An 18,888-nucleotide genomic window follows, 5' to 3' on the forward strand; every position below is an offset into this window, starting at 1 on the left:
ACACAGTTTAAAAACTGGTAATGATAAAGCCCATCAAAAAATAGACGGGAAAGGTTATAAATGTTTGGATAATGGTGAACCATGAAATGTACTGTATGATTTGCACATGAAAGGCTTCAGGGCCACTCTTATTTCACTCACAAGTTCTACTCTGAAAGGACAGATCCTTTAGGGGAGCGACCACGGGTTATTTTCCACATCTGCTGCTCATTCCTCAAAGTTGGTAGGAGCAGGATCAACACATCCTTGTATGCTGATCCGTTTGCCTGGTGCTTAGAAGAGAATTAATGAGCTCCAAAGGGAGCTGCCTCTAGTGCTCTGATGGCTGTGTCAGAGTTATGAGGACAAACAGACTTTGAAAGAGGAAGTGTGGAGTACCTGAAAATTCAAGCATTACAATGGCTGGGCTGCATGAGAATGAATGGTGGGTGTTTACATTGCAGAAGTTTATTCTGAGAAGGAATAAATTCATATTTTTGAATAATAAGAGTAGCTTATAATATCCAGCATTTATTCTACTATTATATTGTGGCAACTATTCTAAGGGCTTTTCATGTATTAACCAATTTAATGACATATGAGAAAGGTACTGTTAATACTGATATTTATTATGAGAAAACTGAGGCTGAGAGCCTTTAGGTAAACATGTCTGAAACCAAACAATATGGAGAACTTTCAGGAACCACACCATGGAAGTCTTCACTGCTATGCTTCCTCTTGAACACTGAAATTCTTCACTAATTTAGAATGAAACCATTCTTCATTTGAAATGCATTTGAATACACAGCATCACTCACTATGAAAAGAAACTGCAATGACTTTCAGAGTTAAAAAATTAAAACACAAGCATTGAGCAGATTTAGGCCACTCGCCTCAGGCTCAGACTCACTGCCGCCATGGCCAGTCAGTCACAGAGCATCCAGTATCTGCTGTAGGTTGAGAAGCAAGCCGCTGAGAAGGGGTCGGACCCCCAAGCGAAAGACCCAGGGCCTGAAGCAGGCCAAAGAAGCAGCTCACGCTGAAACTGAACAGTACGAGGGGAGGGGTTCAGAGCCAAGGAAGCTGCGGCTCTGGGACCCCCTGGCAGTTGCAGACCTAAGTGGAGAAAGAGACCCGGGGAAGATGACCATCCTCCAGACCTGCTTCTGGCAGAACAGGGAGGAAGTTCTGGATAACCTCTTGACCTTTGTCTGTGACATCAAGCCAGAAATTCATAAAAACTACTGCTTCAATGGATAGGGGAATAAAAAGACACACCTGTTTCGTGGATGGGCATTTCAGATGCCTTCATGAGATATGAAGCTTTAGCAAGGCTTGAGTCACATTCTTGTGAAAAGGCATTAAATTATTTCTGTATATTATTGAGTAGTTCCCTTCACTTTTTGGAGAACAGTCAATCTAGCTTCTTCATATAAATTTAGAGCTTATCCAAAGATTTCATCTTTTCACCTCATTTCTTAGAAATTTAATGGAGATGCATTGTCTGTTTTCCTAGGTCTTTTAGTTCAAGCAACATATATGTCAAATACTGACTTTTTCTTTCCTAGATGTAGTAAAAACAATTTTTTGTTGAAGAAATAAAGGAATTAAATATTTTCTTCCCTAAAGCTTTCTTGAAGGTCATGGGCTTTATCTATGAAAAAAGTAGTAAATAGACATTTGTAACATGTGAAGCAGCACCCAGCCTTAAAATAGTCATTTCTGGCTAAGGGTTAGAACAACGAACGCTAGCATAATTGTTTGGGCTGCTTTTAGTGTCTCTAAATCAAAATTGCTAGATGATAGAATTCAAGAACTTGTGACATATTATTACTTGGTGTACCGATAATCATTTAAAAGCAAAGACTCTTTGTTGTACAGAGGAAAAAAATTAAAACATTTTACCAAATAATCTATTTATTCTAGAAAAAGAAAAACAGCTGACATGGAGAAGAGTCACGGAAGCACAGAACTGGGAGAACATGCATCAGTCCTCCAGTTTTAATGATGAACAAATGGATTCCTGAAGAGGTTGAATTAATTTGCCCAAGGTCATGTAGGTAGATAAAGTCAAAGCAAAATAAATAACACAGATATTCATATTTCCAGTCCAGTGACCATGCTCCCACATCACAGGTCAGAATTTTAAATCCTCTACTTCCTCTAACTAATTTATTGCCTGAGAAGGCAGAATGTAGTACATAGCTTCAAAGTTAATTGTTGAATTATTAACAGACAGCCATCTGCCCTGGTTAAACTAGCAAGCATACCAAAGCATTTATTGAAATGGCTGGCTGTTATGAAGCATACAATTTGTGATATGCAAACAAATGTAAAATGAGAACAAGCTTTCATTCCCTGAGGGCTTTCAAAGAGACTGTTATTACATAAAAATGACAATTGCCATATAAAGATCAAGTATACCAACCAGTTTGCGATTTAATGCCAAGCTAGACTTAAGGTGACCAGTAACTAATATTCCATTCCTCGGTCATAACTTAGCCAAGGAACAGTAAGCTGATTTCTTTTTTTTTTTAAATTTAAAGTAAAATCCATTTTGCTTTGTGTTATTTTTATATACAAGCAGTTTTACGTAATTTTTCTCCAGCTTTCTTAAGGTATCACTGATAAATAAAAATTGTGTGTATTCAAGGTATACAACTTGAAGTTTTGATCGATGTATACATTGTGAAATAATAATCACAATTAAGCTAATTAATGTACTCATCACCTCACATAGTTACCATTTTCTTTTCTTTTTGTTTTTTGTGGTGAGAACACTTATGACCTATCCTCTTAGCAAATTTCAAGTATATAATACATTATTGTTAACTATAGTCACATTGCTGTACATTAGATCTCCAGAACTTATTCATCTTGAATAACTGAAATTTTATACCCCTTGACCAAAATCTTTCCACCCAACAGCAGAAAAAGACACATTCTTCTCAAGCTCACATTCTCCAGGATAATCACATGTTAGGTCATACAACAGTCTTAACAAATTTAAGAAATTACAAATCATTCCAAGCATCTTTTCTGTCCAAAACGGAATGAAATTAGAAATCAATAATAGTGAGAAAACAGGAAAATTCACAAATATATGGGAACTAAACAACATACTCTTGAACAACCATTGGGTTAATCAAGAAATCAAAAGAAAATTTAAAAAGTATTTTGAGACAAACAAATGAAGACACAACATATCAAAACTTAAGGGATGCAACAAAAGCAATACTAAGAGGTAAATTTATAGTGATAAATGCTGACATTAAAAAAAGAGAAAGAGAGCCAGCCCCAGAGGCCTAGTGGTTAAGTTCAATGTGCTCTGCCTTGACAGCCCAAGTGAGTTCCGGAGCATGCACCTACACCACTCCATTAGCAGCCATGCTGTGCTGGTGGCCCATGTACCAAAAAATAGGGGAAGATTGGCACAGATGCTGGCTCAGGGCGAATCTTCCTCAGCAAAAAAAGAAAGACCTCAAATAAACTAACTTTACACCTCAAGGAACTAAGAAAAGAAGAACAACTAAGCCCAAAGTTTTCAGAAGGAAGGAAATTTAAAGACTAGAGTAGAAATAAATCAAATAGAGAGTAGAAAAAACGAAAAAAATAAAAATAAGAGTTGGTTTTTTGAGAAGAAAAAATAGACAAACCCTCAGCTTGACTAGGAAAAAAAGAGGGAAGACTCAAATAAAATCAGCAGTGAAAGAGGAGACAATGTAACAGATTTCTCAGAAATAAAAAGGATCGTAAGAGTCTATTATGGGGAGATCTTTGTCAAGTAAGCTGATTTCTTGCTTAGCCACACCACTGCCATTGTGGAAGCCTGGGTTCCACTGTATTATGTAAGTGAAATGCACGGACAAGACACACATTTGTACATTAGTATCCAGCAAAGATAAGGAGAAAGGCAGGGGACAGGAAGATTTGTCTGCCCTTGAGAAGAAGTGTTGAGTTTTGATTCTGCAGATGACAGGCTTGTTAAAAACGGTGGCAAACGCAAAATAGAAGAGAGAGATCAGAAAACATATCTGAATATAACCACCATTTCCTGTTTGTTTCTTTCCTCCTCTTTGACAAAACTGCCATACAAATATGTCCTGGTCCACATGTTACTGGGGTTAAGTCTGCTGGAATTAGCGCTCCATCAATAAAGTAAATTTCTGAAAAGGTACTGCTCGTTTTCTTTCTCTCAAAAATAATGACTGAATTTTTCAGACTCGGTTTGCATATTCTGACTGGTCAGTTCAGCTTGGATTCCAGAATTGCATACTTTATGCCCCGTTCAAGGAATAAAAGTAAATCTTTGCTTATTAAAAAAAATATAACCTATTACTTAAGTTGTTCATGAAGTTGTCTGGTAAAGAGAAAATTAGAATTACTTTTTCCTCCCTCGGTGAAAAAATCTTTATTTTTCCAAATCAAGTTATTTTTTTTCCTGATATCTTCATTCAGGCATTTATTAAACAAAAATATTTACTGAGAACTGAGTATGTGTCAAGAACAAGGCTAGGAGCTGAGAATTGATGGTAAGCAAATGCGAAGATGATTCCTTCCCTCTCAGAATTTAGAGCAGAGAGGGGCAAATACACAAATCAAAGAAGCCTAGAAACTGCCGTGAAACCGCAACGTGACACAAGTCGCGAAGGAAGCATGCAAGGCGCTCAACAGAGACCCCAAAAGGGAGATCTGAGCTAGTCGGGGAGGTCGAGGAGGCTTCCCCAGGAAGTGAAACTTGAGCTGAGATCTAAAGGATAAGAGGTATATATTTCAGGCAACAAATGGGCAAATTCCTGTAGCAAGAATGAGCATAAGAATAACTTCAGGAAAATAGGAGCGTGTTGTGCCTTAGAAGGGAAGAGAGTGAGTAAGATGGAGCGAATGACCAACACTTCTCAACAACAGATGTTGAGAAGCCAAGTATGATGAGAACTGAAAATGTCCACTGGCATTTGGAAAGACAGAGGTCACTAGGGAAATTAAGAAAAGCTGTTATTATGGGATGATGGTGACAGAGGCCAATTGGAGAGGACTGCAGACTAAGTTCCAGGTTAGAAAACAGAGATACTGGGTGCAGGTGAGCCTTCAAAGATGAAGACAGTGTTGTAACTGCAAGGGGATATGAATTAAGGACTTTGTGAGGTTTTGTGGTGGTTGTTTGTTTTAATGAGATAGACTAAACTGTGTTAAAAATTTGGAAATTATCAGGAAGTTAAAGCCAAAGCAGACAACCAGGATTTCCCATACGGCTTCACCCTGTAGATGGAGAGCTGTACATCCTCCACGGCAGGAAAGAAAATCTTATTTAAATGTCCATTGTGTGCTTTCATGTTGAAACATAGATTGTATCCAGTGATAACTCTCATGTATCTGGAAGTTAAACTGAATATCCAACTTAGTTATAACCATTTTTTACTTTCTTTTCAGTTGGTATAGTTATACATTTGTATTAAATTTCAGAATATAAAATTGTTTTATCTTTGTAGAGAAAAAAGGATTCATTCATTATTCACTTATAAAATGTGAACCATTCACATTCAATCAAGGAGATACGTTTTACGATCTGGGCACATAATGAACTGCAAATCCCCACGTACTTCAGAACATCAAGTTTTGTTGAATCAAAATTCATCATTAAGGAAAAATATCATCACTGACACCAATTCACTATCTACCTTATATTATAGTTTTGAAATGCTATAATTCATTAAGAAAGAAAATAAAACTCTGGTCATACTGAGCTGTATATGTTTTTATTTCTCTTTAGAAAAGGAAATCCTATGAAAAGTACATGAATGATCTCCTAAATTATTCTGTTCACTATATAAAGAATGCATTTTTTACTATTTAATGGGAGATTTCAGCTTCCTAATAAAAAACACTAGTAATATTGAAACAAAGTAATACTAAATATTAATTTGATAATCCACCTAAAATTGGGGCAGAAAAGTGGGACAATTATTTTGTCAAGGTTAATAAATATTTTTTCACTTGCTGGCCTAGTGACGTCATAACTTTTTTTTTAGTTTAGTTTTTTAGTTTAGTTTCGTTTAGTTATAATTAATCAAGGAAGCAAGTTTTTTCCCTGCATTTTGCATGCTCAAGTTGTCAATTAATCCTCTTAGAAATGGCTATTTTACACAACAAATTTTCCCTACCTTCTGGAAGGCTGTGCCAGGCACTGCGGGGTACAGAAGTGACAACGATCCCCTGCCTTCAAAGAGTTTACAGTACACAGCACTGTATCTGCACGATCAGAGGAATCTAGATGGTACAATGGAAGCATGAAGAACACTTCTATCAGCCTGAGGAAAGCAAAGAACATACCAGAGAGGAGGTGATATTTAAGTTGATCCCTTAACAAAAAGGACCACTCTGCCACATGATCCGAACAAAAGTGGAATTTTAGTAGAGGGAACAACTTAATCCCTGGCAGTTCTGTTCATGTAAGTGCCAGTATGACAGGATTATTGGATGGGAAGCCGAGTAGACTTCCCAGGAATCAAAGACAAGACTTTAAATGCAGGCGAGGCACAGATGACTGTGGATCACTTGTATCATGCAAATGAGTTCGAGTTATGATTATGTTCTTTAAGAGACAGGAGTTCTTTGAAGGCTTTTATTTTTTTATTTTTCAATTAAACTTTTTATATCAGATCATTGTAGATTCACATGCAATTATAAGAAATAATACAGAGATTATGCCATGTACCCCTCACCCAGTTTTCCCCAGTGGTAATATCTTGCAAAACTATAGTTTAGTATCACAATCAGGATATAGTCAAGACACAGAGAACAGTTCCATCTCCACAGGGATCCCTCATGATGCCCTTTGACAGCCACAGGTGTTCATTACTAGTATATAGAAATCCAGTTATTTGTGTGTTTATCTTGTATCCTGAGACCTGACTGAACTCACTGATTAATGATGGGTTCCTTTAATATGTTCTATAATTTTTTACATAGATAATCATGCCATCTGCAAATAAAGACAATTTTATTTCTTCATTTCTGATTATGTTTTTGTTTTTGTTTCCATAAATTGCCTTATGGAACTTGCTAGAACTTCCAGAACTATGTTGAATAGAGTGGTGAAACTGGACATACTCTCCATGTTTCCAGACATGGGGGAAGGATTAAGTCTTTCATCATTGAGTATTGGCCATTGGCCATTCCTTTAGGCAGAGTCTACTGGCAACAAATTCTCTTACGGTTTTCTTCATCTTGAGAATGTCTTTATTTCTCCTCTATTCCTGAAGTATATTTTGGATGGATATAGGAATCTGGATTGACAGTTCCTTTCTTTCCACACTTGAAAAATGTTGTATCACTTCCCTCTGGACTTATTGGTTTCCAAGGAAAAATCCTCTGTCATTTGAATGTTTTTTTCCTGTAGATAAGGTATTCTTTCTCACTACTTTCAAGATTATTATTTTTTTTGTCCTTAGTTTTCAGAAGTTTAAATAAGATATTTTGTGTGTGTGTGGATTTCTTTAGATTAATCCTGTTTGGGGGTTTGCTCAGTTTCTTGAATATGGCCAAATTTGAGAAGGTCAAAACTTTTCCATTATTTTTTTGAGTACTTTTTCAGCCCCACTCTCTCTCTCCTCTCCTTTCATGACTCTGATGTCACAAATGCTAGACCTTTTGCTATAATTCTACATATCCCTGGGGCTCTCTTAACTTTTCAGTCTATTTTCTTTCTGTTATTTAGACCAGGTAATTTCTATTGTTCCTTCTTCCAAGTCATTGATTCGTTCCTCTGTCCCTTCCATTCTGGTATTGAGCCTATCCACTGAATTTTTATTTTGTTTATTGTAATTTTCAGTTCTAAAATTTTGCTTTTTATAGCTTCTATATCGTTGCTGACACTTTCTATTTCTTTACTGTGACTTTCCATTTTGTTGTTTCAAGAATGTTCATAATCACTCTTGAAGCATTTTTATCATGACTGCTTTAAAATCTTGGTCAGATAATTCTAACATCTCTGTCATCTCAGTGTTAGAGGTAGGGGTAGAAATCCAAGTTCCTCATTTGCCCCCATTGATACCCAGTTTGGAGGATGCCCTTGGTGTGTTCCAGTTCCAACAGTAGGCTTCCACCAATACCTCCCTGGCTAGGTGAGGTAAAAGTACCCCATTACTGCTCCAAACATGGCCTCCACTGACACCACAGGAAGAAACAAGTGGCCTTGTTATTGATGGTGAAAGTCCTGACTCTCTGCTAGGCCTCCACTGACCACAGCCCAGTGGGAAGTGGAAGGGGTAACTCATTACTGATGGGTGGAGGTATAACTTCAGGCTCCTGATATGGTCTCCACTGTCACTGCAGGTTGAGGAGTCCTCATAACCACCTGGCAGGAATGAATGTCTAGCTCCCTAGCTGCTCTTCTCTGACACCACCCCCGCGGGAAGAGGGAGGGTTCTGGCTTCTCCTTACAGTCTGACAAATGTGGCAGTCTAAGCTGCCCACTCAACCTTTGCTGTTATGGGTGGGGGTGAGAAAATGGATTTCTCTGTGGTATTTGTCTGGAGTAGAGCAATCTAAAAGTTTTACGTCTTGCTGAGGTTGCCTCTCTCTACTCCTTTGGCTTGAAAGATCAGGCTCTTTTTTTTGTCTGTAGTTGTTGGCATTTTTAACCTGCCAGCTTCCTCAGCAACAAGTCTAGGATATATGAGGGAAAAATAAAACCCAGGGTCTCATCACCATGTTGTCCCTTGGCTCCCAAGGGCCCTAAAGCCAGATTTCCTTCTTCTCTCCACTCTTCAGTCTTCTTACATTTGTTTTAGAGATAATGCCTAAGATTTTAGTTCCACTTAGAGGGAGGAATGGGATAAAGTATGTCATCTCCATCTTCTCGGAAGCATAACGCAAGCCTTTGAAGGATTTTAAGCACAAGCTCTATGTTGGCCTTTGCATTTTAGACAGGTAACTGCAAGTGAGGAAAGCTCAGAAATTAGACATAGGGTACAGATGGTCAAGAAGGGAGTGACAGTAAAGGCAGGAGCATTTGTTAGAAAGTACTTTATACTGATTACCTGATGATAATCTGAAATATGCAACTGGAATGCAGAGGCAAAAATCAGATCAGATACGCAAACATAGAATAGGCACCAATCAACATGACATACTTCTGCACACCAGCTGAATATAAGCCTTGAACATACGGCAGGAGGCATGGAAAAGAGAGGACACTTTAGACAGATACTAAAATGTAGACTCACTAGAATGTAATGAGCAACAGAGCGTGATATACTAGACTCACGCCTAGATTCTTAGTTTGGATGACTGAGTGGATACAGGTAACGTTAAGAAAACTGCAGAGTACATGGAAAGGAATGTGTTCTGCAGGCAAGAGAGAAAATAGTGAGTTCGATTCATGTCATCTTGAGCCTAAGGTGTGTATGGACCACTGAAGATGTCTAACAATGAGTCTGGTACTCAGCAGGAGTGTCAGATCTAGAAGGAGGAAGCAGGAGCCTTGGTTTAATCAGTAATACTCAAATCCTACTGCATGGAGATTACCCAGGAAACATAAGCAGAATGAGAAAAGAGGGCTAAGAACAAGACCCAACTAAACCCCAATGTTTAGGACCAAAGTAACAGAAACCCAGAGAGGAAAAGGAGGCCAAGCTGTCAAAGAGGTCGAAAGAGAACAGAGGAGTAGAGTTCAGTTTAACTTCATAAGCATTTATTGAGTGCTTAGTGTATGTTATGCACAGTGCTGGGAGACTGGCTTCTGAGAATCTTACATTCTACTGCATATAAACAGATCATTTCTGTGCAGTGTGGTCAGCCCAGTGAGGGACATGTGCTCAGGGGGCAATGGAACCACGGAAAGCGGTACTGAACACAGCCGAAGACTGTGTGAGGAAACTTTCACGAGATGACAACATCTAAGCAGAGTCTTGAAGGATAGTAGGAATTAACCAGGTAAGGAAAGACAGCGGGAAAGTCACGTGAGCCAAAAGAAATGGCCTGAACAATAGCAAAGGGGCATGGAGCTCAAGAGAGGAGAGCGAATCACCTGCAGGAAACAGTCAGCAGGGTTGATGCCTCTGAGAGAGAAAATAAAATCAAACTGAAGAAGGCCCTTTGACTTTGCCACTTATGAAATCACTGTTGACCTCTGCTACAGTAGCGTCTATGAAGTGATGCAGACAGAAATTGGACTGCACTGGGATGAAGAGTAACTGGAAGAATATGAGGTTCAGACAGCGTGAGTAGGGTATTTTTTCAAGGAGTTTAGTGGAGAAGAAAACAAAGGTGGGCTAGCTAGAAGTGGGCAAAGACCTAAAAGGCTTTGTTTTGTGACCAGAGAGAACTGAAGATGTTACAAGTTGTAGGAAAGAAACCAGAGCGCAGAGAAAAGGTTTATAAATGTAGCTTACTTAGTTCACTTTTTCACACAACAAATATTCATAGAGTTCTACACCGTTCTTGAGCACATCACCCCAAGAGAAAGACAAACAACCAAGCCTCTTCCATGGTGTTAAAACTATGTTTTAAATAAACTTGAGAAATAATAAAAGGCCAAAGGTAAATGCACAAAAATTGTATGTACTTCCAAAGTTCTAAGAGCTGCTTAATACTTATAAATATTTATAAATATAATGGCACCTTCAGCTCTGTCACATTTATGTCAGCAATATCACAATTCATTATAAGCATTCAGTGTTGAAGTTTATTTTGATTACTTCAAGGGGGATGATTATTTTAATAAAAACATTTATTCTATTATAAGAACTTTGATATAGAACAGATTTGTCAAGATTTTTTTATGTTTTAATTATTACAAATGCCACAATGCATATTAAGTCTGCAAAGCATAAAAGCATAGTAAAAGAAAGATGTGGAGTAGTGCGTGATGGTTTAATACCTGTGTCAAAGTCCGCCTTAATATCGCTGAGCATTCAGACAGACAACTAGCCGGCTAAAAGTCATGGAACACTAACGTCTTTAAATGGTGACTGGGACTAGCAGGATTGCGTGAAGATAGAAAATAGTCTCTAAAGTTTTCAGAATCATTGGGTTGCAGAATTTTAAGATTGTAAAGAAACTTGACATCATCTAATACTATTTACGCATCCCACAAGCAAAATTCCCTTCTTCACATTCCTTGCCTGATGTTGAGAGAGTTTAAGTGAAAGAGAGCTTTTCATTTCAGAAGTTGCCTATTCTCCTACTGGACAGCTGAACTTGTCTCTGATTATTCCCAAAATGTGTGTCTCTGGAACTCTACGCTACCATATTTCTTCCTTCATATGTGGCAACTCTTTAAATATCAAAAGATACTTAATGTATATGCACATTAATATAATATTTTTCAAACTAATCATTCATAATTCTTTCATTCTTTTCTTGTATGACATTGTTTTCATCCTCATTCCTTTCTTCCAGATGCTTTCTAATAAGTTAATGATTTTTTCCTCCTCCCCATTAAACTGAACACAAATTTCCAAATGTGAAAGAATAAAGTAAAATTATACCAGTGCACATGGTGAATATGTTTGTTAAAGCAATCCTACCAACCCTTATGTTTGAACCATGGATAATTATATTACACAAGAACTTAACCACATAAACTGCAACCAACTCGTTCTCCCTGCTTCATTTCTGCAACTATTTTTAATACAAAACTGTAAAGATTTCTCTATTTTCCCATCTTGTGCATTTTGTCCCAAAAGTCCAAGATCGTTTTGAACACTGATTTAGTAAACTATCATTTTTCTGTCCCTCTAAAATTTTGATCTCCTACAAATCTGATAGTTAGGTATTCTAAGTATTTATACAAGGCATGGATAAAATTAAACAGAATAAGCATATGAGCAGAATTTTCTAGTATACACTCAAAAACATTATTCCTGGGTGACACTGATCCATGCAAAATAATATTAAAGCAGTTATTTATTCAGCCATGAATCTGGTCAGTCTATGATTCTCTCCCGTCTACATATAGCTATTATCAGAAACCACCAAGGGGCCGGCCCGTGGCCAAGTGATTAAGTTCCCAGCTCTGCTTTAGCAGCCCAGGGTTTCACAGGTTCAGATCCTGGGCACCAACATGGCACCGCTCAACAAGCCATGCTGAGGCGGCACCCCACATGCCAAAACTAAAAATATACAACGGGGAGAAAAAGGAAAAATAAAATCTTTAAAAAAAAATAAATAAACCACCAAAATCAGGACACCGTATATTTGTAAATCCATCAATCCTATAAGAACTCAAAAAGGTGAATCTGTCATTTATTTTATGATAACTATTTTTTTCCTAAGATTCTTAAATCAATATCAATTTGATAAGATTTTCTAGAAATCTGTCAGGGATAAACATCAGGCTTGTTAGTGCGCATTTTTCAGAACATAATTTTTATGGCTTTGTTCAACACAATTAAATAGCTGGCTATTATTTTCTACATATTCCTTTCTCTTTTGAAATCATATTTTTAACTGGAAGAAAATATAAAAATCTAAATTTTGCTCCATCCAAATTTTGCCATTCCTATTTAGAACTACTTCTCAAAAAGTTTCGGTAAAATAAATTTTATATGTGGTATTAATTTTATTACCTCATATAAAACTGTTGGGTTCCCATGTAGAAGAGGTCCATAACAGATATAGGAATGTCCAACAACCCAGCCCAAGTCAGAAGCCGCCCACCACACCTAAAAAATAAGAAGATAATAAAATGCATATATCTTAATCAGAGGGATGTCACACAATGTGAATTTAAAACCATGATTACCTCTCCAGGTTTAAGTCCATATATAGAAGACATGGTCCAGTTTAGCATTACAGCATATCCCCCCGTGGGCCTAACCACACCCTAAAAAAGAGAAAAAATGAAGCTGAAGTCAATAAAAAATATGTTAAAAGATTCTTGTCTACATACTATCGACCTAAAAAAGTTCCTATTTAAAGTATTTTATACTCTATAAGCTACACATTACTCTGCCTTTCATATAATTGTACCTGCATCATTATTTCTTTGGCTTCTCCAATAATAAACACGGAATAATTTGTTCATATCTGTCCATTTGTAGAATCCATTCTCACAGACCATTCCTGACCTTCTAAAGAAAACTTATGATTTCACAGAATCACATATAATAAAAATCTTTTCCAGTGGCAACATCATCAACATTTTCAAACATATTTCCGGAACAGAAATGGAAACTCTCAATTTAAGTGCACAGAAAGGTCAAAGGTAGCTGTGTGCTTAAAATACAGACTAACATAAGGATGTCTATTCCTTAATATTATTAAATAATAACAGGATGCTTAGAGGAAACAGTCATATTCTAACTAGAGCCTCATTACAATGCTATCCTAGGAACCATACTACCACAGTATTAGAGCTGAGTAATTCTTCAATGACGAGTTCCGGAAGTCTGAGGAATCATTACTGATGAGATGGATCTAAGGCTGACAGATTTGCCTTCTCTTACATTTTAGGCAAATGTAGGGATCATTACATCATAGTACTACAGCTTTCGTGAATCAGTTTCTAGAAGCGATCCTCCACACTGAACATATTCAACTTTTTGTTGGCGTTAGTGCCATGTTTACGCTAACTCCCAGCGTCCCTATGTGCAATAGAGCAGAACCCTTTTTGCACCGTCCTCTCCCTTCCAGCACTATATCAAACAATGCTCTGCTGCTATTCATAGTGTTTTCGTGGCCTTTTCCAGCAGTGGGTGGCCAGGTTTTTCTTCCTAGTCCTTCTTATTCTGGAAGCTCCACTGAAACCTGTCCACCATGGATGACCCTATTGGTATTTGAAATCCTGGTGGCATAGCTTTCAGCATCACAGCAACATGCAGCTGCCTCTGTTGGTTGTCATAAACAGAGGGGTGGTATGGTTCCCTGACTGGGGCAGAACCCGGACTGTAGCCACAAGAGCACTGAATCTACCACTAGGCCACCATTCAACTTTAATACAACATTAATATTTTAAAACTGGGTACGAGAGTCACCATAAATAAGAACTGATGGTAAATTTAATTTTGTTTAGTGCTTTCCTATAAAAATTAATCATCATTGGCTCAAAAAGACTTAACAATGTGAATATTTAGAGCGAGAAGGTAAACGCTTGCTAAGAAATATGTTATATTTCACTCACATGTATTTTGAAGCATCTTTAAGTAGAGTAATTATAAGTGCTCTGTGCAGAAAATAATTATTTTACATAAACGGGCAAACATGGTCCTAATTAAAAGTATGCTATTAGGTGTACCTTTTTGGCATTAACTCTGCAACTGTAACACACAGACATGAATCAGGAAAATAAAAAAGAAATCGACTTTCTGTTAGTTCCTAAAATTGCTTCTCTCCTCAGGTACCACTAATAAAACATAGATATCAAGCTGTGGAACACACATCATCTGCCAGCAGCGACACCTGGTCTCTTGGTAAATATCACATGCAGCTTTGTTGGCATTTGACAGCTATTTTCTTAGTTGTATGACATGGTTAGCATGCAGCTGGATCTTTTGATCACCTTGGGAGTATTAGAAATCATAAGCCCCCTGCCAGTAAGTTTCACACATGCATTTTCCCAAGTAAACTGAGCAGCTCTTTCCGCAGTATATCCTGTACCATCTTCCGTGCACTTTGCTAATTAGTTTGTTCTATTGAAAAGGCCTTTACCTATGGTTCAACATCCTGAGGAATTTAATATTAGTCATCTTGCAAACACTCTTTTCTAAAACTTTTTATTCATTTTGTATAGGAGAAAAAATGAAGTTTTTTTCATACACAATATGCTATTCATAAATTATTGTAACCGGGAAAATTTTTAAATTATATGGCACAGAGGGTAAGATGAACCAACTGGAAGTAATAAAAGGAATAAAAAGCTAGAGAATATAAATGAGAATTAATTTGTAAAACTTAGAAGATAATTTAAAAGATTTCTCAAATTTCTATTTACTTCTCAAGTGGACACTTCTTTAAAGGATATTTACCAATGTTGTTTTGTCTGTAAAATGGTGGGTACTTAAATCCATTTGACCCCAAAAAGGTGAGTATAAAAATAAGACTATGCATGAAAATAATTTTAATTATAGAAGCTAAAATTTAATATTTTATTAATCAAAGTATTTCCTTAGTTCTAGCAATTATTCATTTTCTTTTTACCTGTGGTAATACCACCTAAAAGGCAGAAATGTCAAAATAATTAGAGGTTACTATCAAAGAGTCTCATTAAAAACAATTAAAATGGAACTAAAGGAGAGAGAAAAGCCACAATGTCTGTTTTTCATTGATCTTTGCTATGTACTTATTTTTACTTTTTTAAAGGATGAGTATAAAAAGTTTCATCAAGCATCATTTTACCATTCATTAATCTAGACTCTAGATCTGAAATTTCATCTTGCCTCCAAAATATTCAGATGACAGTTTCGAATTTTCCGAGTATTTGCTATGGTATGGCAATGAGAACTGCATAATCTCATTCTCCATGTAGATCTTTTATAAGAAGTTTGAAAGTTAAAAAATTGAAAGATTAGATTTAAAAAGAGAGTTCATTATAACATTAATGTGTGACTAAAATTAATGTGATAAAGCATTTCTTTGTTTCTTGCTTGTAGTCATAATTTCCAGGTAGTGACAAAATGGCAAAGATAAACCTTGTTCAGCCTCTGAAAACACATAAATCATGCTCAAGAAAACAAATGATTATATTCTAAGTATGCAAAATTAACCAGAAACTAAAAATGGCATTTTAAAGTACATTTGAAATCTTGAATATCTGGTAAAAACACTTATTCAGTATCAATGCTTACCCCTAAAACACAAGCATGCTGCATTTTAGTCTTTTGAATCTGTTATTACTTTCTTTATGCACTTATCAGTAAGGACATTGAATGATCTAATATATTCTCAAGAAAGCCCTGTAACCTGCTCATCTACTGCTCTGGTGTTGGTAGGATCAGCCATAATCCTTGAAGTCTTCTGGAGAACTTGAAAGATATTCAGGCAGGAATAACACTCCGTGCCCCAAATAAAGACAGGAAAGTGAATTCTAACTCAGAAATGGGAAAGGAGACGACGTAAAGGTGCTCTTTAGAAAAAGCAACAACACTTTTAACGTATATGGGTATTTCAAACTTCAATCCATACAAGTAAAATTAAAGGCCGATTATTAATCACCGAGAGATGGGACCACAGTTATCCCAGATGGTTCTTTATGATTTCCAGCTCAATGAGCTGCCTTTGAAGAAAAAGAAAGCCACAAAATGTCATAAATAGTGTCAGTAAACAGAAAACATGTCATGACCAAGTGTGTACAGTTTTGCTTGCTGCAACTTAAGAAAAGTACAGTTGGAATCACATGGGCTGCAGGGGAAGAGGAAGGAAGGCAGATGTGTGGTAAGATTAAGAGCTTGGGATTCTTCATTCTAAAAATGAATACTCAGGTGAATCAAGTTTGAAGAATATGACAAAAACCTCGTACTTTCTACATTGAGGCCCTCTATCATCCTAATCTGTAATATAGGCTTAGACAAGACAAATATACATATTTGCATACATAAAATATATATTTATTCACACATACATATGTGCATGTGTCTATATGCATGTGTATATATATGTATATGCTTATGTATGTATGTATATAAATTTATACATATCTTATACACACACACACACATATTTCAATTCAGCCTGACAAGTTGAGAAAAAAACACAAGAAGAAGAAAGAGGAAATAAATATTTTACCTGAGGAAAAGAAATCCATCACTGAACGGTAATTGTAGTCAGTGAGTTGAAAAATAAAAGGCATGGTTCTGTTACTTAAGAAAATCCAACATATCAACAATCTTCTTGTTCTGATAGTGGCTTTACAGATGATAAGCCTCTTTCTAGAAGGAGCCTCCACCACTTTTCTGACCCTGGGTTGCTCCTACTTCATCACACAAGTACTTAAAGACAGTGTAAAAGTGCCATCCCTTCTGGAAGCTGTCCAGGCCCACAGTTTGCGTCACACATCTCCCCATCCCCTTCGACAGCCCCTGGCCTGCAGCCTCCCTGGAGCACTGACCACCCACCTGGCCCGCATCTCCTCCAGCACTCTGAGCGCCCTGAGGAGAACGCCTCAGTCTCTTCAGCACAGTGCCTGGCACAGAATAGGCATTTAACACATTTGTTGACAGTAAATGAGTGAACAGTTGGGTGAATAAGCACACATATGAAAAATATAATTCTTTTTTAAAATACTCTTCTTTGTTCAGGAGAAACCCTTGAAATTTGCAGAACGTGGTGAATCATGTTAATAGAAATGGAATGGTTCCATTTGGGATATTTCATCAAACATAAAATCTCTTGCTACAGGCTTTTGGATGACTCTGAAGCTGCCTCTGTGGAGGATATTTTAGCAGCAGTATAATTTTTTATTGATCTTAACAACCGTGAGATAAGGGGCAAAGGTGTAGCAAGTCAGCATTTTTATCTGCAAGAATTGTGCCACAGATAAAAAAAAGTTCACTGCTTTTCTATTTGACTTTCTCTTATTTTTTTTCTAGGCTAGGGGATAACATGCAGGAATAAAAGTGCCATAAGTTGTGTAAATGCACATCAGGACAAAGGCCTTATCTGCCGCCTTCCTTTCAATCCTTTGCTTTTGGTTTCTTTTACCCTATTCCTTTGGCATTTGACTTTTTTTATTTTTGTTTTTGGTTATCACTATCCCTCCATGATATCAAGCTAGAAGAAGATAAATATGACCATCACTGAATCTTCCACTCCCAAAAGGACACCCAATCCAGATGAGGGATCCTTCTATTGTGTAGTGCTTTGAAGTATCTTGAATACAGGCACCCAACCAAACAGGACAGAAGCCCACAACAAGACAGCAATGTGTGCAGAGCAGCTCAGCTGTGGCTGCCGGAATATTTGCAGCAGCTAGCAGATTAACCTGTCACACAGCAACCTGACAAATCCAAGGATGGCAGACGCAGAGATGCAAATATGCCCTAAATATATCTGCAAATTCTAACCAAAGAACGAACTGCTTTATCTCTGTCTTATAAGTACCCTATGAGACAAGAGCATTTTCAAGAGAATATTCTTATAGCCTCACATTATTTTTCCTCATGAAGATCAAACACCAAGAAAACAAACTATAATGATGACATAAAATTTATATTTAAATGCTTCATAAGTGCATGTGTGCTCATCTTTCCTATACTTCTATTCTGAGAATCCCAGTATTAAAATTTCAGATCCCATTAATCTTGATTATACCTACCAAAAATGAAGTGAGAATCTTATGAATAAAGAGGAGTCTGGGAGCTAACTGGAGAAGAGATCATTTAACAAATATTCTGTGGATTTAGCATGGCCCAATTTTAAGGTTAGTGACAGTGGCTTCAAAGATGTATAAAATATATTCTAAGGCCCTTAGAGAAAATGCAATTTATGAAGATAAGAGAATAAAAACTGATATGTATAAGGTAGAATAAATAAGTGGCATAAAGGGTTGTTGGCAATGTATAATTTAAATGCAACTGAAATTCTAAAGTCCACAAGAGGTATGAGGGAAGTATTTCTGAGGGACCTTGAGAGATGACTATGTTCTTTTGCCATTCTGCATGTCCTACTTTGCGAAACCTGCTCACTCTCATGATTTAAAGGCCAGACGTCTACAGCGGATGACCAACAAGTATCTATCTCCAAACTCAGATGTACTTCTTAAACCCAGATCTTCACCTTCAAGTACTGACTAAGCAGCTCCATGTTCATCTCCCAAAGACACATCATACTCAATATATTCAAAATCTTTCAGTTTCCCCAGCCCTAAACCATCCTCTTGTTTCAATAAATATTCAAAGCCATCCTTCTGCGTTCTCAGGTTCTAAGTCTTGTACTTCTCTGCTTGACTCCTAACCTTGAAACAAATCTGAT

At 37.0% G+C, this 18,888-nt stretch overlaps 1 protein-coding gene and 1 pseudogene across 3 annotated transcripts in view; one reads left to right on the top strand and one right to left on the bottom strand.

Moving 5' to 3' along the window:
- Positions 1 to 18,888, bottom strand: part of ACSS3 (acyl-CoA synthetase short chain family member 3) — a 167,430-nt gene that overhangs the window by 76,964 nt on the left and 71,578 nt on the right. For all 3 annotated transcript variants that reach the window (XM_070507241.1, XM_070507239.1, XM_070507240.1), the window contains 2 exons: positions 12,728 to 12,808; positions 12,552 to 12,647 (listed from right to left, as the gene is read on the bottom strand). In XM_070507241.1, the coding sequence (XP_070363342.1) occupies positions 12,552 to 12,647; positions 12,728 to 12,808 (177 nt within the window). The remainder of the gene's footprint in view (positions 1 to 12,551; positions 12,648 to 12,727; positions 12,809 to 18,888) is intronic.
- Positions 897 to 1,325, top strand: LOC106826345 (V-type proton ATPase subunit G 1 pseudogene; annotated as a pseudogene).

The sequence above is a fragment of the Equus asinus genome, chromosome 4, assembly GCF_041296235.1.
Source record: "Equus asinus isolate D_3611 breed Donkey chromosome 4, EquAss-T2T_v2, whole genome shotgun sequence".
Classification (NCBI taxonomy): Eukaryota; Metazoa; Chordata; class Mammalia; order Perissodactyla; family Equidae; genus Equus; species Equus asinus.